The 26,113-nt window shown below is 34.0% G+C and overlaps 1 protein-coding gene across 1 annotated transcript in view; it reads left to right on the forward strand.

Moving 5' to 3' along the window:
* GRM8 (glutamate metabotropic receptor 8) overlaps positions 1-26,113 on the forward strand; it is a 319,688-nt gene that overhangs the window by 242,653 nt on the left and 50,922 nt on the right. The window contains exon 7 of the mRNA XM_031553129.1: positions 20,158-20,294. Coding sequence (XP_031408989.1) covers positions 20,158-20,294 — 137 coding nt within the window. The remainder of the gene's footprint in view (positions 1-20,157; positions 20,295-26,113) is intronic.

Consider the following 26,113-nt stretch of genomic DNA (forward strand, 5'->3'; position numbering starts at 1 on the left):
CATAACTTCGTATAGCATACATTATACGAAGTTATACGAGTAGGGGTAAGAGATCAGTTAAAAAAAAAACCAACAGATTTTCCTATTAGTGAACTAATACAGGAGGAAAGTTTAAAATAAATGTATTTATAGTTTTGTTTGTCAGTGATTTTGTATGTTAGTGTCTGAATTTGTTTTTTAAGTTACGTCCATAATGATCTTCTACAGCAGATCACACTTTATTCTGATTGTAAAATTAATTTACAAACAACATGGTTGACTATGTCTAAAATATAGTCATGATAAATAGAAAGAAATGTTATGTTGTTGTGTTTGCTTCAAGATTATTGAAAGCCTGTTAGGTTAATAAAAGTTATTTATATGATAGATGTATATTGTGGGTACAGATGAGTAACTTGATAATACATTTATTACTTTTTAAAAATCATGATTTTTAGGGTTTATAAATAAAAATAAAATCATTATGCTTGTCATCCTGAACTACCTGATATTAAGCAAGAATCCTTCTTGAACAACAACATATTTTATCTTTTCAATATGTTAAATCATTTCAATATCTTTCAGTATTCAACTTAAAAACATTTTAGATAATCTTGTTTACAAGAGAGCATATTTGTATAAATCTTTTTTTTTTTTTTTTTGTTAGAAATAATCTGGTACATAAAGTTTAATGTAACAGAAATTTTAAAAATCCCAAACATCTGCACATTTTTATGTGGTAATGAAACAGCAACTTTCCTATTTGTGGAGGAAAAAAAAACCAATGTATTAGCAATGGTGAAGTGAGAATTTTGGTACTGTAGAGGTGCAAACTTTCAGATTTCAGGTTAAAATATAAAATGAGAGAAAAGCTAAAATAAATGATGGGTTTCAAAAGACTACCAGAATAATTTTTTTGACAATACTCTCTACTGCAGCCTTCTCTTCTGCCTTCTCTTTCTTCCAAAGACTTTTTGCTTTAACTCTATGATTCATTATTTACAACATAAATTCTACAGAAGGCATTAAGGATGGAAAAATATGTTAGGTAATTTTCTTCTTTTCTCTGCAATCTTCCATTTAAGAATTGACATAATTGGTTTGTGTGGGACAAAAATCAATGTGAATCCAAAATGGCTATGAGAAACTGTACAGTATAATTAAGTATTTGGATTTTAAGCCTTTTTTAAGGAACTGATATTATCCTAAGTGCATAGTGAGGTTTTGTTTTGTTTTGTTTTTTTCCACTTGTCCTTCTATGTAGTACCTTCACACTTTATGACCTTATTTAATAGCTTGTTACTCAATCTGTATTAAATGTTTTTGGTTTAAATTACAGTCATTTGACACTGTTCCTCAAGAACAGTGCTGGTAATCAAAAAAAATGATCTTGACTGGAAAAGCTTCTTCTAATGGTAGATTTTATATGCACTGTTTGATGTGAAAAAAATAGCTTTTTTATTTTACTTTCTTCTTTCAACTCACTTGGGACTGTTTGCAGAATGATGTGATCCAGGAGGTACCTTAAGCATGTATATTGTATATATTTAGACAACTGAATTACCTGATCCTAGTGGTCCCTGGTCATTTTACCTCACGTAACATACAGAAGAGAGTGAATATTTTAAGTTATGCTGGCAACCGTTGCTAAGACTGCTGAGGATAACCTCAGCATCACTGAGGTTTGAACATTACGAAGAAGTCTTAATTCCCCTAATAGCCTTACTTTGTGATCCTCTGTATCAGCACAATCTCCTGTAAGATGTACAATGGAATTAGCTACATATGCTAGAAGTTAACACAACCACTTCAATATGTCATTCAGTAATAACTTTTGTTGTTATGTTTCAAATTGCAGTATTTAAATGCTGGCTTAGAAGATGTTGAAGAACTGCAATGTCCTTCTCAGTGTTCAACAACCTATATTTTTTGGTGAAGGTGTACCTTTCTGATATACAACGATGCCATTATGTCATTGGTGTAAAAGCTTATCAAATTGAAAATGAAAGAAGGGAGTGAAAAAAGTTTCTTTTTCTTTCATTTTTCTTTCCTATTTAATTCAGTTTTCACATAATCAATTTTTGTTTTCTTTGAAGTGTTCACTTTCAGATTCTTATTATTTGGAACGTGTTTGGGTACCCATATGATAAAATCACATTTTTGTGATTTTAGATATTTATGGTGGAATGGAAAAAAAGTAAATCCAGATATGCTTTAACTTATCTGTACAAGAGATGCTATACATCAAACTTAAGAAGAAATACTCATTACTTTCCACTGAGAATTACAGCAATTTCTGTGCCCATGGGTATTTAATTTTTCAATAGCTGGCAAGTACAACAACTTCTTTAATTTCTGTTCTAGTGTCTGCAACGTTGGAGGCAAATAGTGGTTATCGAGAAGGCATTACTTCATACTTTGTTTCAGAGGAAGTACATATAACTTATTTTTATTTTGTATATCCAATGGTCTTCATCTTTTCCTTGAAAAAAAAATTAACATCACCATTCAATAACATCACCATTCTAAAATAGAAATATTGTTGAAAATTAGTTTTAGCATATTAGAAAATCTAAAAGAGGCGAGTGATCTAAACAGGACTACCATTAACTTGAAATTATTTGGATGTTTATAGGTTCCTAAGAAATTTATCGCTCTGAATATTCATGGTAGTTTCAAGATCTCCTGTATAGGATAAAAAAAATCTTCAAATTAGCCAACATTTCCTCTTCGGTTTATTGAAAGAATTCTTAAGTTAACTGCTTTGGTTTTTTTCAATCGAAATAATCAGCTTCATTGTTAATAGTAGATACAGCTTCATGTTGATGTGTAACAATTATATTTTGCTCTTTCATAATAGAGCCTGCACTTCCAATTGAGCAAAAGTTCCTTATTTGAAACTGATTCATCTGATTTTTTTGTATTCAGACAAATCTCTGATGGAAGATAATGATTTTATCAGTTTCATTTATCTATTACAATAATGTCTGGGAAATTAAAACTATTTCAAAATCTACTTTATATGTTGTACCATAGTAAAATTTTGATAGTTTTTTTTTAGATGTTATTTAGACTGTTGGATTTTTTTAGATATTATTTTTTTCCAAAGCATTTAGTTCAACTCTGGTCTAGAGCAATCTTTTATCTGTCAAAATATGTGTAGATAAGTGAACAGGGATGTTGGTGTAGACTTCACATGTCTCAGTCATTTCCATATATTGCTATATGGATTCACTTTGCCTTTCTCTGCGTGAAAATGAAATACATCCCAGTCTCGGTATGAAGCTCTTTGTACTTTAAAGCACCTGGCAACATGTTCTTTTTTGTCCCCACCTACTGGCATTACAAGAAAAAAATCATTAACTTATTTGGTAAGCCCTGAAAAGCACAAACTAAGGCATGCCAGTGTGACCCTTACTATATCCACAGATAAAGTCTACAGGATGTCTTTGAAACAGTGTTCATAGCCAATGAGACATGTGTTTTGCAAAAAAACCTTTTGCAAAGAGGAAATATGTGGTAAAATTTATCAAGACATCATCTTGAATTCTGCTTTCTTCCACCACACCATGGATAACTTGGATTTATTTGATTGGCCTTTGTGTGAGTTTTGCCCATGTTCTTATGGGCCTATTTCTGTGGTTTAGTATTAAATATGCTGACATGGAAAAATGATATCTGAAAGGACTGCTTTTGTTTATATTTGACAAACATTATCTGAAATTGAAAGAGATGTCTTCTATTTCTGTATTTTGTTGACTATGTATTTTCTACGTTTGATAATTCACTGCATAGAAACCAAACGTCAAAATCTCAGAGATTAGGATTTTTCAGTTAAGAATTAAATTATCAACATATGGTTTTCTTAAGTTGGAACAGAATTTGTCTGAACCATTTCTGATACCTTGCAGAACACCAGGACAATAAAATTTGCTTCATTTCTTTTTACTTCTTGCAGAAATGTGATACATGTGACATCCTTGTTAATATGAAGTGGGTTAATGTAATAGGTCATAACAAGCAGCTTTAATGGTTCATTAATACATCCTTAGGGAAAATTAGGAGACCAAATAAATGAAGTTTCATGCCTTTGACCACCAGAAGCAAATAGTAATCTGCTGGTAAAATGTCCAAAGTGCCTGATGGTGCTAAAATAATAAGTAAGTATATGAAAGTTTAGATGCTGTATGTAATTCAGAAAAGCTTATAAAGATTCTTCTGCTCAACCTAAGGTTAGCTCAACCTTCTACCTATGGATTAGTGTATAAATCTTGACAGTATGAGAGCATGTGGTTTACTTCCTTGATTTCTGATATTGTCAAGGTTTCTGCTATACTGTTAAGAAAGACTTACTCTGAAATCTCTTACTGTGAAAGGCTGGATTGTCTAACATTCTTTTAAATTCTTTATTATATATATCCAGACTTAGTTTAAGACAAATATTTCTTTCATTATAAGAGCACTCAACTTGATTTCCTTGTCTTCAAATGTATACAGTATTTATTCATCAACAGTACTTTAATATATTGTCTTTTTTTTTTTTTCAGAAGCCTTTTACATTTTCACTGAAAAAACAGTATTTTTTTCAATAACAAAAAAACTATTTTCATTCAAAACCACTCTTGGTTAACTCTATAATAAAAATAGCATTTTTCTCTAACTATTTTTAAGTTTTCACAGGAAGAGCTGTTTGATAGGCATTTCACTATGCCTTAAAAATACTTGTTGGCAGGATTTTTTAAATTATGTAAGAAGTATTAGAAAGAGGAATTTGGCAATAATATATTCCACGTTTAAATCTGGTTTCATTATTTATATATTACCATGAGATTCAGAGGGATTTACAGCTTAACTATGTTGCTATAGAAAATTTTATTTTTCACCATGAAATCAAGCAATTCTGGGAAAGGGTATTTAACTTTGTACATTAACATTTATATTCCATGACAATTTAAAGACAGAGGGTTAAATCTGTTTGCCAGTAATAAATGAAAAAATTCCATAGATGTCAGAGAAGTTTCTGAGCTAGAAGAAAGATTTCCATATGAACCTTGGAGGAATATTTACTTAAGCAGAATGTGATTAATTGGACTGGACTTGTAGTCTAATTTCTTCAACAAATCACAGGTGAGATGCATTGCTCCAGGTGGTAAAGACTATGTTTTCATATTTTACTGTGCATCACTGATTAGATTTAGGTCACTGTATTGGGAAATGATCATTTTAGACTTAGATGCTCTCTTTGTGGTGTTTCAAGTCATTATTCCACTCTTATGAACATTGTTCATTACTTTACCTTCTCAGTTCTGAAAAGGCCGTTACAAAGGTGTTATATTATGGAGTTTATAATACTTACGGAGTTTATACAAGGGATCTTGTATAAAAAATCTGAAGCCTTTTTAATATGTTGCACTGTATCTGGAAAGAAAATGTTCTCAGTGACCAAGCGATGGTAAGTGTCTGTTTCTGAAACACAAGAAGAGTTTTGTCCCTTACTTTAATGTCTTACCATCTGGACACAAGTTGAAACTTAGATACTGAGAATAAACTGTTTTCTGCACAGATTTTTCAAAAGGGTCATGAGTGATGTATCAGAAGTTATGAGCATTACTTTGCTCAATGAAGCACAGTTCCTCATTCATTTAAATGAGTCCATCTGATTATCATCCACTGGAAATCAGTGTAGTTGCACAAATTTCGGAAGAATATTTTGGTGTTTACACTTCAGTTATGCCTATAAGAACTTCTTATGAATCTCACAGCTCTACCCTGTGATCTGATTTAGTTCAGAGGGAGAATAAATAGTGAATCAAAAAATGCAACAAGAAATTAAAACAGAGCATAAAAAGAATGGAGTGGCCAGAGTTGGATTTTATAATCTTTAAATAATTTCACAGTGAGAAGCAGAGTGAAAAGTCAACAATCTTTGCAGTCATCGGGTGAGACAACTCTAGCTGAACCTTAGCTTGGGAATGCATAGCCCCTAAATACAGGAACAGAAGTGAAAATGTTCAGTCTGGCACCTATGCACCTGGAGAATTCACACTGATTGCAAGAGAACCTATAAATCCTGTAGGACTAGGATTTCAGATATGAGAGTGCAGATGAGAATGGAGCATGAGCATTACAATTTTCTTGAATATGGACTGGAATGTGTTTGTAGTTAAGTAGTAATGTCTGCTAGTTTTCAATTACAGGAACAGAAATACTAATTATTTAGTTTGTTCAGCGTGCCGGAAATACCTTTACAAAGTGGCACCAGGCAACGCTTTCTGTTCATTCAGTTTGAGAATAACTATGATCCTACTAAAAACTATAGTCAGAAGTCTTGCTGTATGATTAAATATTTTCCTTAGAGCTGTGCTGTGTTTTACAGAACAGGAAGAGGGCACGGCTATTTCAAAGTCCTCCTTGTGGCTTCAGCAGCTAAGCACCAACACACCCCTTCTGTCGTTGCCCTTCCTTAGAAAGATGGGGGGAGAAAAAATGATAAAAAAAAGAAAAGCTTGTGGGTGGAGATAAGGAACTGTTGGATAAAAGTTAAAAAAAAAGCAAAACCCACACAGAAGCAAAAGGAAAAAAAATATTATCTATTTCCAATCAGCAAGCAGTGTTCAGCTATGTCTTATTAGAGGGTCTCTGTACACATAATAGTTGCTCTTGAAGATAAACACAACCTTAATGAGAGTTCCACTTTCCTTCCTTATCTTTTATGGCTGAGAGTGACATCATATGGTGTGGAATACCCTCAGTTTAGGTCAGGTGTGTCCTCTCCTCACCTCTTGCCTACCCCCAGCCTGTTGGCCTTCCCTGGCTGGGGGCTCTGAGTGAGCTTTGGTGTCAAGGCTGCTCAGCAGTAAACAAAAACATTGGTTCAGTGCTGTCCTAGCTACAAGCACAGAACACAACGTTGTATGGGCTGTTGTGAGGAGAGTTAATTCCATCCCAGTCAGATCCAGTACACTAAAAAGGAAACTTCAGTAGGCCTAATATACGGGCATAGTAACCCAATCAATAATTTCTCCAAGTCTGTCATAAAAGCCCATTTCCACACATGTTAAAAAACATCGGCACAAGTATAGTCCTTTTTGTTTGTTTTTCTGTTTCATGATTTTGTTTATTTATTTAGGACTACTTTTCAATTGTTTTCAGCCCTCAACCTACCAATATTTAAAGCAGCTTAAAAATACACTTTATGTGAATGAGATAATGTCATTACTGTGGTAGAAAATGAGATGAGAGAAAAGTATCCATTTCTGTAGTCCAACAGTGGCAATAATCTCTTTGTTAAGATTTAATCAAAAACTAACAAGTTAAATGTTAAGAACCTTGATAACTATTGCAAAAGAAAATATATGGAATTATGTTTTTGTATAATTTTCATTTTACAACATAAACAGTAAATATTTACCTTGGAGATTTTCAGTCAAGTACATTTTAAAAATCCTATTGTTTTTGCTTTTTTCTTTTCTTTCTATTATATAGTTTCCACAATGCAAATCAGCTGCAAAATGAATTTAAGTTACTAGTTAAAGAGAATGTATGTCTTCATTATGATAGTGCAGAAAAAAGCCAAGATTGAATGACAAATATGTCTTCTAGTCATTACACATTTTAGTTATATAGAGAAGATTATGTCAAGATTTCAAGAATGTCAAATTTTCCATTACATTACTTACTATGACTAACATTCTAGTACTATGAGCTCAGATTCCTTGAGTCTCTTCCAATGAATCCTTTAAATTCTTAACTCGTAAAAATACTCCTGGAGCAGTTCTTATGCACTCTTTTTTTTTTGTGTGTACTTTTTTTGTTTGCTTGTCTTTTTGTTTATTTTGTATATGTAAATTTTTCTTTGTAACTGAGGATTCAGAACTTTTGAAAGAAAGTTAATGTGATTGTTTCGCATTTCTATGAACATGGTATTAAGGATTTGAAAAAAAAAAAGTTTTGTAATGTTTATCATAAAATGTCGTTAATGCTAAAAATATTAATGGTTAGTATTTTTACTGTAGAAATAAAACAGAAAAGTGAATTTTGCATAATAGTAGACCAGGTTGAAGTAGATAACTTTTCTGAATTTAAGGTCTCAAGCTTTATTGCATTAGTAACACGTCCTGTGTTAATCACTAACATCAGTGCAGAACTGTATCTGTAAAAATGTGTTAATGAAGTACACTAATTGTCAGTCTCCCTAAACTGAGAGATTAGCCATTTCAAAGATATATCATTACTCTCATATATATTCATTATACTGTTAAAAAAAAAGAACAACAGCAAAAACAAACAAACAAAAAAGTCCACAACCCAAACCACCTTCTTATTTGTATTCAATAGAAGGTGCTTCTCTAGATATCTTAATAGTTTGTAAGATGCTTTATGTAAAGGGGTGAATAATCTCCTTTTATCCTTAGCAAAAGAGCCAGTAAAAAAAAGTTCAGATACACTTTTTCATAGCACCCCAAAATATATACACTTAGACAGTACTGTAGATTGTGCTATAAAAGCTTCTCAAAAGTATTTAAAAATGCTCTTGGCATCCTAAAACATCCACTGTGATTTCTGAAGTAGAGTCTAAGTGTGGGAAGTGTAAGAGTACATATACATGTTAAAGATGCGTTAAATGACTTCAAATTTAAGTCACTTACTGAGAAAGGCTGTGACATATAAAGTGCTCAGTAAACACTATAAATTAAAATGACTTCTTAAATATTTTGTAAATATTGCATTCTTGTTGTATAGTGTCTTCGAAAATTAACAACTCTATAAATACCTGAAAAAAACATGACAACAGAGTAAATTTTCACTAGGTACCAGTTACTAATGGTCACTATAATTATGAAGAAACAAAACAAAACAACAACAAAAAAAGTAATGATTTGTTATCTTTTGCACTGAATACATTAATTATTGCTGCTGTGCAGAGTTTGAAGGACCCAAGAAATATCAAGCATTTTTTTCCTTGCTATAACATCTCAGACTACTCTGTAACTACTCTGTAGAATCTGTCCTTTTTTGGCTCAATACCTTAAAGAATAACGTAGGATTTGGTATAAATTAAATTAGGCAGTTTTGAATTCTAGTTACATCAAACAGTAAGCTCTGACAAGGTCATGAGACTGAAATAACTTCACCTTAGATACTTCAGAAAATATAAAGCTGTGATTCAGACAACAGCATCACTACTTGATGCCTCTCTTCAAATTTTTTGTGATAATTGAAGTGTGACCTGCTCTGTGTGTGTATGTGTGCTGATCATGTGGGTTAGTTTGTCTTTGATGCAGAGCGTACAAAAGAAATTTTGCTACATAATGGTTTGTGGATGTTTGACAGTTCCTCTTTGGAGCTGTATCCGCTCTAAATACCAGAGTTTCAGCCCTGAGGCATTTGGTCTCTGGCAACAGCTCACAATCAATACTAGAAAATTAACTAATATTTTCTTACCCTGCTTAATTATCACAAAACTTACTGCACTTGGGAAACAAGAAATAATATGTCAAATATGATTTTGTTCAACAAGATGAAGTAGTTTCATGGATCACTGATGGTATGTTGTTCATACTAAGTGGCATGTGAAAGGAAATATTAATTGGACTGTGGGTTAAACACAGAAGAAAGCGACATTTATATTGCAGATGTCTGCTAAAAGTGTTAACATATTAATGGCTGCAAACTAAGAAAAATCCTAATAGGACAGAGTTAAGGATGCAGATATGTCTTATTTGATAAACCTAAATTTAACTGTATGCTTTCAGAACTTCACCATAGTTAATAGCTTCATGATTTCTGGATTTTTTATTATTATTTATTTTATGTTATTTCATTTCATTTTAAAGTTATTAATCAACTACACCTTACTGAAAATTGTATATCTGCTACATTTCCTTTTTAATCCATTATTTCAACTGAGATTATGTGACAGTGTTTTTCTTTTTGCTCGATTTTTGTTAATTTTCATTCTTGCGATATGTAATTTTAGAAAAAAAGAATGAAGTCTTAGACATGAAACGATCAGTATTAATATGATAAATCAAGTTTAAATATCTGAGAACTGAGATCATCGTTTAAGTTACCTAAGGGAGTGACTGTTGTCTGCATCAGGTGGAGTCTTCCAGAAAATAGCATGGAGACAGAAGACCAGAATCACAAATAAAACCTATGCTGTTATTGGGAAAGATATTCCTGTACTTGAGATGATGACAGTAGCTGGCACTCTCCCATTTTGATGCCATTTTAACAGTTGGTCTGAAGAAGGAGTTACCTTTCCTGACCAGGATGCTGCCTACATGTGGCAAAGCAATTTTTATTTACCTCCCATCAGCCTCAGGGATTTGTATACAAGTCTCCAAAATTCTGTGAAACAGCAGCTGGAAACATAGGAGGTTTGTACGACACAGTGCCAGGCCCCATAACATGTTGAAGACCATGGAGCACATTGGCAGTCTTGGTTGGACTGTCCCAGCACACCCACCATATAGTCAGGATTTAGTGCCTTCTGACTTCATCTGTTTGGGCAGATGAAAGATGGACTCCATGGGCAATGTTTTCTTAGCAACATCACCATCATAGCAGTGTAAAATAGTGGATCATCTCTGCTGATGTAGATATTTGGGAGCGTGGCACACAGGCTCTTGTTCATTGCTGGTGAAAATGCACAGCTTATAGAGGTGATTGTTGAAAACTAGTGTTTTGTTGCTGAGAATTTCCTCTATTCTGCTCTTTGTATCTATTGTAGTTTCCATGGAAATAAATAGGAGGCATTATTTTCAGAACAACCTATGTAGTACAACTGAGCAGAGTTGCTCACTCCTGAGAAAATGAACTTATTTACCAAATGAAGAAGGAGGAGCTTTATGAAGCCAGACCTTCACACAAAATCATAGTCAGAACTCTTTGAAAGATTAGGATGTTGAAAGAGATAAATGAATATTTATACTTGTTATTTTTGCAACAGGGCCAACACTGTAGAATGATTTATTAACAGTAATCCAGTATGCAATTTTTTTTCTCATATAATGCAGTGTGCTAGATAGGACGGTGTGAACATGGCAGGTGACCCCCATTATGGAAGCACTATGAATGTCATGAACGGAAGTTCTGAAATTATTGGGGACTAGTTTAGAAAACATAAACAAAGGTGATGAAGCACTCAAATGCTCTGCCTCCCTCCCCTGAATAATGCAGAAAATCTAGATAGAGATAGAAAAAAACACAAAGTAGAAAATGGGAAAAGGTAGAATAGGAGGATCTTCAGTTACTTATGGAGATAAAGACAGGGTGCAGGCAAAGTGCTCCTGAGCTCTTTATAATGTGGAGTTCTCACATATGTCACCCTGAGTGAAACTGCTGGGCAGATTTATGGTCAGGAGGGAGTTGTTTCATGCTTCTTAGCAACATATTAATTACAGTTTTAGGCAATAAAAACTAGTAATGAGAAAGTTATGAACACTTGATATCCTCACTCTCTTCTGATCTCTTCCTCTAATATTGTATAGCTACAGATGCTTGAAACAGGATTTTTTTTTTTTCCTCTAACATCATGAAAATGAAAACAAATGATGTGAAGATCCTTTTAAAGTAAATATCTATTGTATGACTGTGTTGCTGGGGTCTGGGAGTGATGGTGCTTACACAGAGAAATGCACATTCATCTTTGCAATATCATAACAAAATAATTGCAGTTATATTTGCAGTAAAGATTCCTTTCACTTTCACTCCCACTTACATCCCACCGTATGTGTAAAATAGAGAGCAGTGTTTATTTTTTTTGTGTGTGTGGAAAACTTAGCCTCAGACTCTTGACAAATGTACTTGCTATTACTGTTATTTCAAGTTATATTTTAAAAGAAATTTTTATTTTAAATATAAGCAAAGGCTTAATGACATTAAAACGAGTGTTTCCTATCCAAGAGTATTTGATAGCATTCAGTCTGTAATACCATACAAACACAAACAGTGGATGTGACACAGTGAGGTGGTGGGATGGCGTGTTTGAGCAGCGATGACAGTGATGTGAGAGACGAGGCAAGTTCCAGACAGCCATGCAGATTTTTACAAGCGTGGCATTCAGGCTCATGGTCATCACTGGATAATGGTGGTGACCTTGTCAAAAAGCAGTGTTTTGTAGCTCAGAATTTGCTCTGTCAGATAGTGTTATTGTGATCTTTATATCTGTTGTAGTTTCCATGGAAATGAATAGGAAGAATTTATTTCAGAGAAATTTATGTAAATTGAGATCTGTGGCACTGTTGTGTTTTGTATATACACATGGTCTGTTATTAGACTTAAGGTGTTGTAAGAAGAGAAACAAGAGTTATGTCATTTTATATTGTGACTTGAGTATTTGTAGAGGATATAAACAACGTTTTATCAGTGTAACATGCTTTCTGAGAGTGGCCAGTAGCAGATAGTCAGGGAAAGTAGCAAAGAAAAATGTGAAGAATTTTTCACAAATATATGCTTCTTGCAATTATTGCCTGGAGGGCTGAATGGAGTTGAATCTAGATCACTGCTAAAAGGCATAAAGAGGAATGATAGGCAAATCTTTTAAATATACCTACGCTGTTGGCTGCAGTCATTCCTTTCTCTTCCTCAAATTTTACTCATTTTTGGATAGACTTTATGACACATCATATCTCTGGCCTTTTTGTGGTGAGAAGTTCTAATACTGAGTTGAATTCTGAGAGGAAAAAAGTACTGCTTTTTGTTTGATATTTTAAATACCATATGCTCATGATACTCACCCTGATCAACATTCTTATGCACGGGTGGAGTGAACTCTTCCTTTCACAGAAGTATGCCTTTCTAATCATTAACTGAGGACCAAGTCATCAAAAAATTAGTTCCATCTCTGAAAAATCATCCTTACAATCCATCAGCATCAATAATACAAAGCTGTAGTACCTGTCATGGAATTTATTTATATCACATCATTTTAATACTAGATTCTTCACTTTTTCTAAGCCTTCCAGTGAGTACTATCATAATTTATATAATACGTGCCCTAAGTCTGTATATTATGCAGTTTCTGCATACTGTGTTTCCCTTTGGTTTCAGTTTTGTGCTTTCATACGTGAACAGCCAGAATCTGCCCTGTGGTAAGTAAGATAAATTGCTTAACATGGGCATTGAATGCTGTTTCAGATAACCCTAGGGTATCCATCTGGCCTCCAGCTGCTGCCTCAGCAAGGCACAGGATCTCTGTCATAAGCATATTCTGCATATCTATGCGGATGTCTCCAGTATCTAAGGATATTTGAAACAGCAGTAAGTTTATCGCAACTGGATACAATCCTGTTTTATTGTCTTAATCATTAACTGTGATATTTTAGAACAAGCATAAAGAGGCATCTTTTCGAATTTTGAATGTGTGTAAGAGAATCATTTTTTTCTTTCTTCAGTCACAACATTGTTCTTAATTTGAAAACGTCTGCTGTATGGAGATTGAGCATATAATGGTTTCATTTATCACCAACTTTACATAGCCTGGTATAGTGTATCTACCAGTCTCACTTTCTCACTTTCACAAATTAGCTCTTATTAGTTCTACTTAATTCCTTATAATTCTCTCTGCTTTTTATTTTCAAGTATTAAATATTTTAATAGTCCATGTTTACTTGTTCCATTCATTCCACTTCAACCTTCTATTTCATTTGTCTCAGTGAGATACTTATCAGTGACAAATTCCTTTGTAATTTTACAGATAAATTCTTGTTCTCTGGGAATTCTAAGTACTGAAAATTGAAATTGTTACCTCTTTCTACTTGTGAGAACAATTTAAATTATGTACATCTCTGCAGTACTTTTTAGCAGCTAATTAAAATGAAATGCTAATTAAAAAAAGTTCCAACATTTAGTGCTTGAAAGTAATTATATAAATTAATGGAATAAGAGTTGATCCTATAAATTTGAAGAGTCTTCCAGTAATGCCAAATTCTAACAGATGGTGCATTCTGAAGTTTTTGACAGACAACAGTTAACTGTGTTAGAGGGTACAATAAACTTTTACTTCTATTACCTAGATATTACCTTCTATACCTAGCCATAGCCTTGAATCCCTGCTGACTGCAGTAGGTTTCCTAAAAGATAAAGCAGCCTATATGGAGTAGTTCAAAGGATGAAGATTTAGCTTAAGCAGTTTTCATTTTCTTTCATTTTGGAAAATGAAATGAATATCAAACTACTGGAATCTGGTAAAATACCATAGCAAGCTTTGTAATGGAATCAGCTCCATAGGTGTTGGAATATTCTGTAGGTAGCATTTCTGAGGCTTATCACTGTTCTACACTTCTGTCACTGAAGGAGCATTGCCTCATGATCCCTAACTTTAATGAAGTTTGTTGTTGTTGTTGTTGTTGGTTTTTTTTTGTGTGTGTGTGTATAAGGAAAATCCAAAGTTGTTTATTTAACAGTTTTTCTTCTTCTTTCTTAAAATAGTCTTTAGAACCTTACTATTATTCTTATTTTAGGTTCCACTGCAAATTAATCATTTTAATATGTAGTCAGCTACTACTGCACATGAATTTGTTTTATTGTCATTCCACTAACGGAGATACACAGAGAGCAACTTCACTAGAGTTCACCTGGGCAAGATTGTTTGATAATCGTACAAGGAACTAAGATTACAACTTGTATTAGAAGAGAGGAGTTTTTAGGTACACATGAAAAGGAACTTGATAAAGCAGACACAGCAGGCAGTTGCTGACCAGCATCTTAAAAATATCAAGGTACATGTTTAAGGGTTTCTTCAGAAGAAGTTGAATTTTCAAGTTCAAGTGTACAGAAGGCTTGTCATAAAGCAGTTGTTTATCAAAAACAGTCTTCCTTAACATCAGTGTAAGGCAATAAAAATTCAGAAGGATCGAATTCATCCTTGATTTTGAATTAATAAGCTCATGTGTTTGTTTTTTTTTTTCTTTCCTGTTGAACATTTTTGGATAGTTTAAGCTATGTTTTGAAAGACTCTTAAGCTACCGATATCACAGACACATTACTTTGGTAATGCTTAGCTTAAGTACTAGTTGAACACCCATCATTGTTTAATGATGCTGGCTGTGGAATAGAAAGGAGGAGGAAGAATTTCCCTCAGTATCACATTATCACTTAATATCTACAATAAGTAAGTGTGTCTTCAAGCCTAATAAATTGCAACCTATTCTTTTATGCTGTGGATATGGATTATCTGGAATTTAATGATAACAGAACTATATGACAGTGCAACCAAATATAGATTTTAAAGAAAAATATTTGATTTGTTTGATTATGGAGTGATTTTTAATCAATGTCTATTTATTAGTTATTCAGTCCATCAAAAACTAGGGGGAACTTGACATGCAGTGTATAAAAGAAAGTGAAGCTTTCAGGTGACCTCCTCATGTATACCTACATGAGTATTAAAATTATATTGAGTAGTAGACAAATGCCTTCTTCGCAACATGAAAAACTCAGAGTTGTTCAGATATACAACCCAGTGTTTCTTCGTCTGTCTTTTCTTTGTCTGTCTTTTAAACCACAGCCTTGCACGTAGAAAAAGCTCTGCTTTTAGAGCGCTGTAATCAGTTCAGAACTACTCTCTGCCTCCCAACAGTGAGGCATCCACGGTTTGATCTCAATAAATGTTAAGGAAGGATTGACAGATATCAAAGGATGTCAGTTTTTTCTGCATAGTGGAATTCAGTGACGCACTTTTGCTTCATACATACTAACATGTTGGATGCCATTTGTCAGATCGCCCCTCTGCTGCCATCTGTTGCGTGGCAACAACATGTAACAGGATATTGGTGGGAAGATTCAGCCTCTACCACCATACCACCATACCACCACCATCTGCCTCTGATGTCTTATGCATATAATAAATATGAGGCATTACTTTTGGAACAGCCTTTGTAGTTTCTATAAAGTGAAATGAAAATTTAAACCTATGCAAACCACGAGACTCAACCTCTCAACTTTCCTTCTTAGTCTGTTAAATAAGTTCATTTTACTCTTTTGTTGTACCTTTTCAAAGAAAAAAGGATTCTAAGCAAGTCTGAAAACTATTTGAACAGTGCTTGTTATAAAATTTTAAATTTTTATTCCACTTATCAGTATACAGTTAAACATTTATAATAATTATAATAATAATCTAAAAGTAGCTTGGAATCACTCAGCAAAGATAAGCATCAGAAATGAATATCATAATAAGTTAGTAGCAAAGCTTATAAAAAATAAAAGAGGTGGCTGTAAGAAAGATGAAGCTTCATCCATTATTTCAATAGTTAGCCAAACTTGTCATGTATTCTTGAAATTTTGCCGTATACTTATGGGTTCAGTCATGGGTTAAAATGATACATCACAACATAACTGCACAGAATAAAATGTGAAAAAGTATATTTCCCTCACTGCTCTTCGACTGTCTTGCTAGTTGATTGCTGTAAAGTCATGAAAAAAATGATTATGAAATTAGTGAAATAATTTAAAAAAAAACATAGGCTGCCATTTATTCTCTGAGTTAGCCTAGGCAAACATTGCAGGGGCATTTTTTTCATAAGCAAAAGTAACATTTTTCAGATGAAGGTACCCAATAAATGTAGTTCCTAAACAAGGATATCTGCATTTAGTCTCTAAAGTAAATATTCTTTCTAAGAACTATTTAATGAGGTTTCCCAAAATCTTTTTATATAAGCTGGAGTTTATATAATCTGGGCTGATTCCTTCAGGTAGGGCGTTGTTTTCTATATTGCTTTCTGACCGAAATGTGTTGTGTTTTGATTTAGCAGCCAGTCCTCAACATCCATTAAATGGAACAGAAATCACTCAGTGTCTTGAACTAATACTAAAATGCAATTCCCTGTAATGGCAATAATACTGTACAAGCACGCGTGCTGGTATACAATCGCATATAGTAGAGGATATTAAGAGTGCTTAATTCTTCTTGTCAAGTTGTCATAAAAGGAGGTGCTTCTACAACTTAGTGAGGTTTCTTAAAGTGCCTGAATCTGGATGTGTCTCCACTGACATGATGAGTTACAGTCAGGCTCAGTGTTTTCCCATGTGGGTTTATCATCTTGTTTCTATACAATGTTAGGCAGTTTTTCCACAGATACATTCACTTTAATTTGGTAAACCATATATTTAATGGGTTATCCAAACAAAGTATATTTTCTTAGATAAAATATTTCCTTTTTGTTTTTTGACTAGCCTGATTTAGGTTCATCTAAATCATCTATCAGGTCATAATATTCATCAGAGAAGGTTAACATTCTTTTAAGAACACTGATTAATTGTTGATGATTTGTTTATAGCATCAAGAAGTCTAGTTTCGTTCTCTGTTTACACTTTCAAAGTTTCTGCTAAAATCTTGCTAAAACATCGTGAGATTCTCCTGAGCCTACTATTTCAACCTGTCTAGGTCTCTCTGCATTGCATCCCATCCCTTGGTTGTGTCAGCTGCACCACACAGCTTGTTGTCATCTGCAAACTTGCTAAGGGTTCACTTGATCCCACTGTCAATGTTACTGATAAAGATCATAAAGAGCATCGATCCCAGTACTGATCCTTGAAGGATGCCATTTGTCTCTGATCTCCATCCAGACATTGAGACATTGATCACTACTCTCTGGGTACGATCTTCCTTGTCTAATGAACAGTCCACCCATCAAATCCATATCTTCCCAGTTTAGAAAGGAGGAAGTTCTGGAGGACTGAGTCAAAGACCTCTCTTAAATCCAGAGAGATGACATCTGTAGCTCTTCCCTTGTTCACTGGTGCAGCTACACCAAATAGAAGGCCACAAGTTTGGTCAGGCAGGACCTGTGCTTGGTGAAGCCTTGCTGGTTGTTTTGGATCACCTTCCTCTTCTTTATGTGCCTTAGCGTAGTTTCCAGGATGATCTGCTCTGTGATCTTCTCCAGCGCAGAGATGAGGCTGACAGGTCAGTAGTTCACTGGGTAAAATTGGATGTGATGTTGCCTTTTTTCTAGTCACAAGGCATTTCATCTGACTGCCATGAATTTACAAATGTCATCAAGAATGTTTTAGCACCTACATTGATCAATTCTCTCAGGTCTTTGGGATGCATCTCATCAAGACCCATAGACTTATGGATGTTTAGGTTACTCAGCTGGTCACAAACTTAATCTTCTCCTACGTCGGGAGAGGTGTTTCTTCCCCAGTTCCCACCTTCTGACGTTTCTGCTTGAAGGGTGTGTGAAGAGCAGTTGCAACTTCTGCTGTAAGAGAGATTGTGTTGGACTCAGTTAAGTGACAGATGAATTGAGCAGAATTTTTGCGACTGTCAGCTGAGGAGGGCAGTGTGAAATGCTCTAATTGAAAACATGACTATATCAAAGAAGAAGATAGTTATCGTTTGTACTGTGTTATGTAGTCTTTGTACATGATATTTCTAAAAAAAAAGAAAAAGCAGTAGATTTTAAGCTCACTTTTTGCTGAGCATAAAAATGACTGAAGTCCCAATTGATCTTTGGAACAAATGACACTTTGCACCTATTGGTAGAAGATACTTGCTCTTTCCATGAGCTGCTTAAATGCTGCTGAGTAGAAAGATGAATCCTATTGCTACTTGAGAGCAATAGTCTGAAGGTTGCCTCAATAGCTACTCAGTAAAACTGCTGAGTTTGTGTTTATTTTATGAAAGTATTTTATTGGATCAACCATTTATTTGTGCAGTGAAGAATAATTTCACTGCTTATAAAAGACTGTAGACTGCCATTTTTCTTGCAGTTCGTTCTGCCAAATGAATTGAAGGCAAAACATGAAGAGATTTCCAAAATTTTGTATTGAGTCTCTTGTATTTTAATGGGGTCTTAAGTATTTATCACACATAATCTGTTGATGCTCCTCTTTCATAGTTACTCATATCTAATTTTTGCTGCCAAGGTTTTGCTGGCAGAACTGTGAAATTGGCACAGTGATTAATGTGCCAGTTGTCACTCAGAAAGCTCTGTTTATTTCACTGGTTATCAGTTTTGTATAAAAACTGTTATACGAAGCAGGAGAACATAACAGTTTAGGGATGACAGAGATAAAGGAAGTATTTATGCTGAAATTCTGCGGTATGTAGATTGCTACCCCCACTTGCACTGGCTAACTTCTATATAATATTTACGCAGACTTTCAAGTCTTTTTTTTTTGCCATTCTCTGGAAGACACTCATGCAGTGGACTTAGTACCTCTAAGTACTGCATTAACAAGGCTATACTGTAGGATTTTACCATGAACAAGCTACTTTTTTTTTATTGTTATCCAAATGGAGAAATGTAAAAACACTGTTGTTTTGTGTTTTTGTTTATTTGTTCTTTTACTCTGTAAACATGTATTTCATTTTCCAGTTACTGAAAAATAACTTTAAGATACTTGCATTTTTTGTCAGTGGACCTCAATTATAAATTTATTTCCTCTGTATGTATGAACCTGAGAAACTGGTGAATATAACGTTCTTTGTGCAGTTTTCAAAAAGCCTCTGTAGAAGGGCAGATACTTGAAGGTGATGTCACCTTGTGGAAATTCATCAAAACGTGTTCTAATTTGGCTGGCCTAGTTTCCAAGGTAGACACGTATTTTTCAATCTTTGAACATTTTGTTGATCGAAGTAAGAACAGAGTGCCAATTTATAACTTTTGACAGCTTCAGCAATGGACCTTTCTGTCTGACAGTGTCGTGTGTGGAAGAGAGAGCAACAAACACAGCTGCTAACCTCAGTTTATTTTGATAAAATGCTTTTACACAGGTGGTCACTGCTACAAGCTGATTACATTAATTGAGATCAGATTTAGACGCTTGTTCCACAAGGTCTTTTATAAGCATTGAACGTATTCATTTGTTGTCATACTTAATAGAGAATTTCTTTAAGGAGCTCATTCCAAGATTGCTATTTGAGTCTACTGCGTTATATTCAAATCCGAAAATGAAATTGTACCCTTTTGCGTGTCCAAAGTAACTCTTCTACTACTGATGTTTGGATTTTTTTTCAGTGTTTTAGTTAACTTACATATAAGGGAGATTTTGTTATAATATCACACATTTTCTTTGTGAGATTTTTTGGATTAATTACAATAGTAGCATTGCATTAAGAAGAACCTACTCATTGTCATCAACTGCCTCTAATTAGTACTTTTCTTTCAGAGTATGTATTTTTCTGGAACATTACCGTAAAGGTAATTGCTTTCTAATTTTTTTCAGGGAGTGCTGGAACACCTGTTATCTTCAATGAAAATGGAGATGCTCCTGGACGTTATGATATTTTTCAGTATCAGATCACCAACAAGAGTACAGAATACAAAATAATTGGTCATTGGACCAATCAACTTCATCTAAATGTAAGTGATAGTTTAACTATGATGCAGACATTGGAGAAATACAACCATTTGTATATTACATTATTACACTTCAGAAATGTTGAGGATTTCTATTTGTTGGCAGAGAAAAGTTACTCCATTCTCTTTCTGAGAAGACTGCAAACAATAACATAAAAAATGAAAATGAGTTTTTTGTTTTTTAAAGTTGTGTTACATATTCTCCTGCTGCTTTAAATTATATTTTAGAATCATTATATATCTGACATTCCTTGGTTTGACTATGAAGTTAAGCAGAGAAATAGTAATTCATAGTTCAAAAGAAGGTGTCAGACAAAATATTTCACACATACATATTGCTTGAGTCTTTCAAATATGGACAGAATGCAAAGGGATAGAAATGTACTTTGTAAAAGGGACATTTGGACTATATGACCACTTCTGATTTGGTTGAAACACTGGGGTGCAGAACTGCTGAAATAAATATATTTCTTGAATATAAAGGAAGAATTTGGAGTTTTTAGATATAGTTAGCCATTATTACATAATAACAGAGGAAATAAACTACCCTTCCTTGGGAAGTTTTTCTAATTTATGCTTCACTGTATTCTGCAAGTTTTCTGGTAACTAAGCTCCTCATGTGCATTGAACCATATTTGTTTCAAAATTCACCATTTCAATAAGGCTCGGAGAATAGCTTATGAAAGAATATTTCAATGACAGCTAAGCCATAGCTGTAACTTGAGAAGTTTTGGGGATCAGGAAAGTTGCAGTCCTGAGAGCAGGGAAGTTAAGCCCACCCATCTTATACAGGGTTTACCTTAGCTCTTCAAATTTGAAATATCAGTTGTTTCACTAAAGGATGGTGTGAACTGATGCCTGGATTCACCAAGAAGAGTTTATTCAGTGATTTCAATCAAATCACAAAGAGCAAATTTCTAACAGTTTATATAAAATGTTCCTGATAAAATGTAAGAAAGACAGTATTGTAAATAGGTAAAAATGATTCTCATGTTGAGACTACTTTGCAAATAATTGTCTGAGTGCTACCGATAGTAATACAGTGGTAGCTCCTCATTCACAGGCCCAGCTGTTAAACCACTTTATCATATCTGCTATTTTATATCTGTAACTACTTGGTAAGATCTCATTAATTTAATTGTTCGACCCAAATAGAAGAAACAAGCAAACAAACAAACAAACAAAAAAAAGCCCTACAACAGAAATTATGTGTAGCAGATTGTGTAGCAGTGTTAACTCCTCCCAGTAACCTGGTATCTATCTGTTGAAAGGCATGAAAGGAAAAAAAAAGGGTCCTAAATACATTTAAAGATTAATACTAAATAGTAACTTCTGGAAAGTATTAGGGTTAGATCCATATTATAACAGTTATAGCATACGTTCATGATCTTCTTAATTGCTATAGTTTTCTGAATAGTAACAGTATTTATAAAAAAGCTGAAAAACCGGTATGTACATTTTGCACATATTAGCAATAACAGAGCAATTATATAGTAGGAACTATCTTAGAATTTGCTTCAATTTTAATTCCATTTCAGTTTCTACTTTTCTATCCCCACCGAGGCTACTCAATTTTTCATTAATCTGTAGATCTTCCATTCCATTATTTCTGCCTGATGTATGTGTACTGACATATCAATGGATTGGCTTCTATTCAGACTGCTGAGATTGCACCATGCTAAAGCACACTGACCAAAAGAGGCACCAGGAAAGGATTTAACGGCATCTCTTTGTAGCTCTCACTGATAATGGATGTATTAGAATGTATCTGTGGCTCTTTCTTTTAACCGCTGTGAGATCACTCACTGGACATCATAATGTGTCCAAGTTCACAGATGAGCTACCTAGGTTGTGAGTGGTAGAGATGTCAAATTGTTAGTGCAGTGTCCAGCTGCTGGTGTTTGAGCTCGTAGCTTCTCTCACCCCTTGCTCACCTGGCCCTGAATGCTTCTGTGGGCTGCCCATGCAGCTGGATTCAGTGAGATCTTTTCCTATCGTTCACTTATTTCTTAACTTACTCATCTTGGAGGACCTCAGAAGGGAAGATTGAGCTTTAAAGTTTTTGGTTTGTCAGGGCTTAAGATGCTGAATTTCTAGTTATCGTTATAGATGATTGAACACACCCTGTTGGTGTGTACAGGTGCTGGTACAGTAACAGTGAAGAAGAAAGTCATAAAACAAGGGGATGCAATTTGTTTCCCTGTGTTTCTATATGCACTGAACTTGTTTAGCACGTCAGTGATTGTTATGCTACATGGTGATCTGCTGTGACAGTCCTACTGTCACATCTCACTAGATGAAGTGCATTGAAACCAAGTAATCCTTGTGGGTGATTGCCAATACTCTGAATAATCATACTTGCAAATTAGAGCCTTTGATTGCCAATAGATCTGAGGGAACACAGAGAATATTTTCTACGGTTTCAGATAAAACTTTTATATTTATTGAAGACAAAGAAGTACTTTTTACCTTTTTGTTCTATACAGGAGATGTTTCTTAAATATAATACTTTTCCCACTTTATCCTTCTTTCTCCTGCAGAGCTTCGTCTTGATAAAGACGCTGTGTTAGCTAGATATTCCCTATAGATACTTCTAATCCTATTGTTACAGATATTTCTACTTCAAATTGTGTGGTAACATGCCATAAGCCATTTATGATTTTGTTGGTCTATATAGCTTATAGCTTTTTTTCATTTATTTATTTTCTGTGACTGAAAATTAAATCATGGAAATGCTGAGTTTGCAGTACAGTAAGCTTTTTGAACAATTAATTAAAAAAAGATTAGAAGATGTCTTGTACCTAATTAGTTGAGTCAAAAGTTTCATTTCTCCCTTTCTATGTATTTTTATTTCCTTTCTCATAGGGAACTTAGTGATATTTTCACTGCTGAGTCTTGACTGCAGGTCAGTGCTGTGTCATCACCTGGTAGCAAGCCCTGTCTATTCTGAACACAACCCTCAGGATTCCTCTTTTATTCTCTGGCTCCTCAGAGTTTTCACTGTCTCTTCTGGTCCTTGTGGTCAGCTTTGGACTTGTTCCTTCCTGCTGCAATGCTGGCTTCCACTTTGGGCAAAAAGTGCCAACCCTGGAGCTAAAGACTGTGTCTTGCTCCCTGAGGGCTTCTTTGTCAGCAGACTCCACTAGTGATGTAAAGGCTTCTAGCTGGATACTGATCTCTCCCTGTAGTCCCCAGTAACGTGAATGCTCTTCTTTAGGCAGACTGACTTTTCAGATTTCCTCTGAAGCAGCTATAGGTTCCGGATATAGAAACTTCGTGATTACTGCTACTAGTGGGCTTGTAATCCTTACAAAACACAGACAGATAATGTTGTGATGTGCGGTATAAAAGTTAAATTTGCAAAGAGTTAAAATCTTCAAAATTAAAACTTTCACATGGTTTTTGAGTCTGAATAAAGTATCTTAATCTTTGATGGGTGTAAGGCAATTCTGAGGGCAGATATTTGGAAGCCTCAAACTACAGCTTCAAAGAATCTTAGCTGACTTTTTTATAATTATCATTTTACAAGATTCTAGCAATGTAAATTTGTATTCCTTTCAAAGTCATTTTCCTCTCCAAGGTTGCTTGAATTTAAATATTCCTAATGTACTGTAAATAATCAGACCTGAGAAGTTTGGCTTTTTTTAATCACTTTGATAGAAAAAATCTTTGCTTTAGATTATAGGTTAAACTGATAGAGTCTATGGTTGTTTGCTTTCTTCATTTTCTTCCCTTTATCAGTAGAAAAAGATAATATATTTTCAGCAACTTTGATAGTTTTCACTCCAAAATATTCTTCTTTTTATAATGAATTAGAAAAAAAGGAAAACAGTTTTTGTGGTTTTTTGTTTGTTTGTTTGTTTGTTTTAAACAAAAGTTATGTTTTATTCATATTGCAACAATATTTTGCATACTGGGTCACATATAAACGTTTTCTACAAATGTGTGGGTTTACAGATTTGGGCTCTCAACCATGTAATCTCAGTAGGAAGAAAGTTAAAAACAAGCTTGCTTTTCCTAGCACTTATGATTTGAAATCGACTTGCTTGCATGACTAATAATGAATGTCCTCTTAGAAACTGTGTTCTGTATTGCTCATATTGTATTAAGAGCTAGAAAGATGTGTTAACTGATGGATTTTTATTGTAGTGGTAAAAATGGAAATAGTTCCTGTCCTGAAGTTTCAATAATAATTTTCTCAGTTACCTTTTTGACTTAGCAATCTATTCAGTTGGTTTTGGTTCATTTTTGAGAGGCTTTTTTCCTCTTTAAAAATGTTGTAGATTTCATTTCAAGCTAATACACTGTTTTTGTCTAAAAAAATCTGTATTGAAAGAACCTAATCTGAAAAACTATGTAGATACAAATGTATATTTTTCTAACTTGATCATCTTTTAGTGATGTGGCAGGCACAATTATTGGTGCTTTCACAATTAGACATTTAGCTAAAGCGGTTAAGAAGCTTGAGTAGAGATCCAATTATGTTAACTTAGATCTTAAGGAAAAAAATGAATATCAAAGCACTGTAACTTTCAAGTAAAAATATCAAATTCTTAAGATGGAATTCACTTTTTTTTTCCACAAAAGCACAGGAATCCAGATGAAGAGAAAATCAAATTTTACAATATCTGACTTTTAACTTCCTCTTAGAAATAATAGGATGCATAAGCTCTCTGATTTATAGAGTGAATGCACTGATGAGATATATGACTCAGGGGCAGCAATTTTTTCTGTGATGGTCTTGATTTATAACTAAGAAATCTGTAAATTAAAATTACACTGATGTGATGAACTATCAGAGACAGCCATAATCACCATCAGCCTTAAGCACAGTGTTTGGTGAACTAGTAAAATTTGGGAACTCCGCATCAAGAATGAGCTTCCCTTCAGGCAGCCATATCACAGGAAGATTTAAATCAGTGTTTGATTTCTCTTCTTTGCTAGGAGTCTTGTAAATTATGTATCTAATCCTGGAGGAAACTATCAACACTGACATTAGTCAATTCTTTTTAGAAGTAACAGATTCAAAATGCATTAATTCCCTTTCTTCTGACATGATAACAGAAAATGATTCAAGAAGCTGTGGTATTTTCTCTAACTGCAGCAAACAAGTTTCAAGCTTTGCTGTGGGCCACAGTATTTCATTAAAGAAGCCAAAGTTCCTTTGATAACTATTATATAATCGATATATTTTTTTTCAAACTGCTGAACATAACCTCTGTGTCTAACAAAAAACACTGCCATGAAATAAGCAACAGGAACACTTACTGCTATATATGATTTTAACTGTAAGCAAAATATGACAAAAAATATTGCCTGCAGGGAATTCTTCTGCCCACAGGGCAATAAAATTCAAACTTACACTCTCTCTATGTTATCTGCCTGAAAATTGTTGATGCTGGGTTAAAAATAAGTCACTGAGACAAGTAAAAGTGTTTGGGTTCTTCTATTTTTCTCAAAATTATATTGCCATCTTCCTTTATTCCATAAAGGGCTAGAAGTCAAGTAGAAAGAGACTATCATGGTTTTTCAAAGAGTACTTATGACTTATGTTTTACAAAGATAGTCTTGGTCTTAGCACTGGTCAGTATGACTCAGGATTCATTCTTCTTTACTGTCCAAATCTGAGTTCAATATAGAAACTGTAGTCACTAAAGACAAATGCTGGACTCAAGAGATCAGTCAGCATCATGCTGCAGTAAATGCAGACTGTGTACCAGCCAGCAAAGCATGTAAAACATAAAATAGAAATGGGATTTTATGATTTTGAAAAATTACATGTGGTATCATGCAAAAAAAAAAAAAAAAAAGGTAAGAAAAAA

Source organism: Meleagris gallopavo, chromosome 1 (genome assembly GCF_000146605.3).
Source record: "Meleagris gallopavo isolate NT-WF06-2002-E0010 breed Aviagen turkey brand Nicholas breeding stock chromosome 1, Turkey_5.1, whole genome shotgun sequence".
Lineage (NCBI taxonomy): Eukaryota > Metazoa > Chordata > Aves > Galliformes > Phasianidae > Meleagris > Meleagris gallopavo.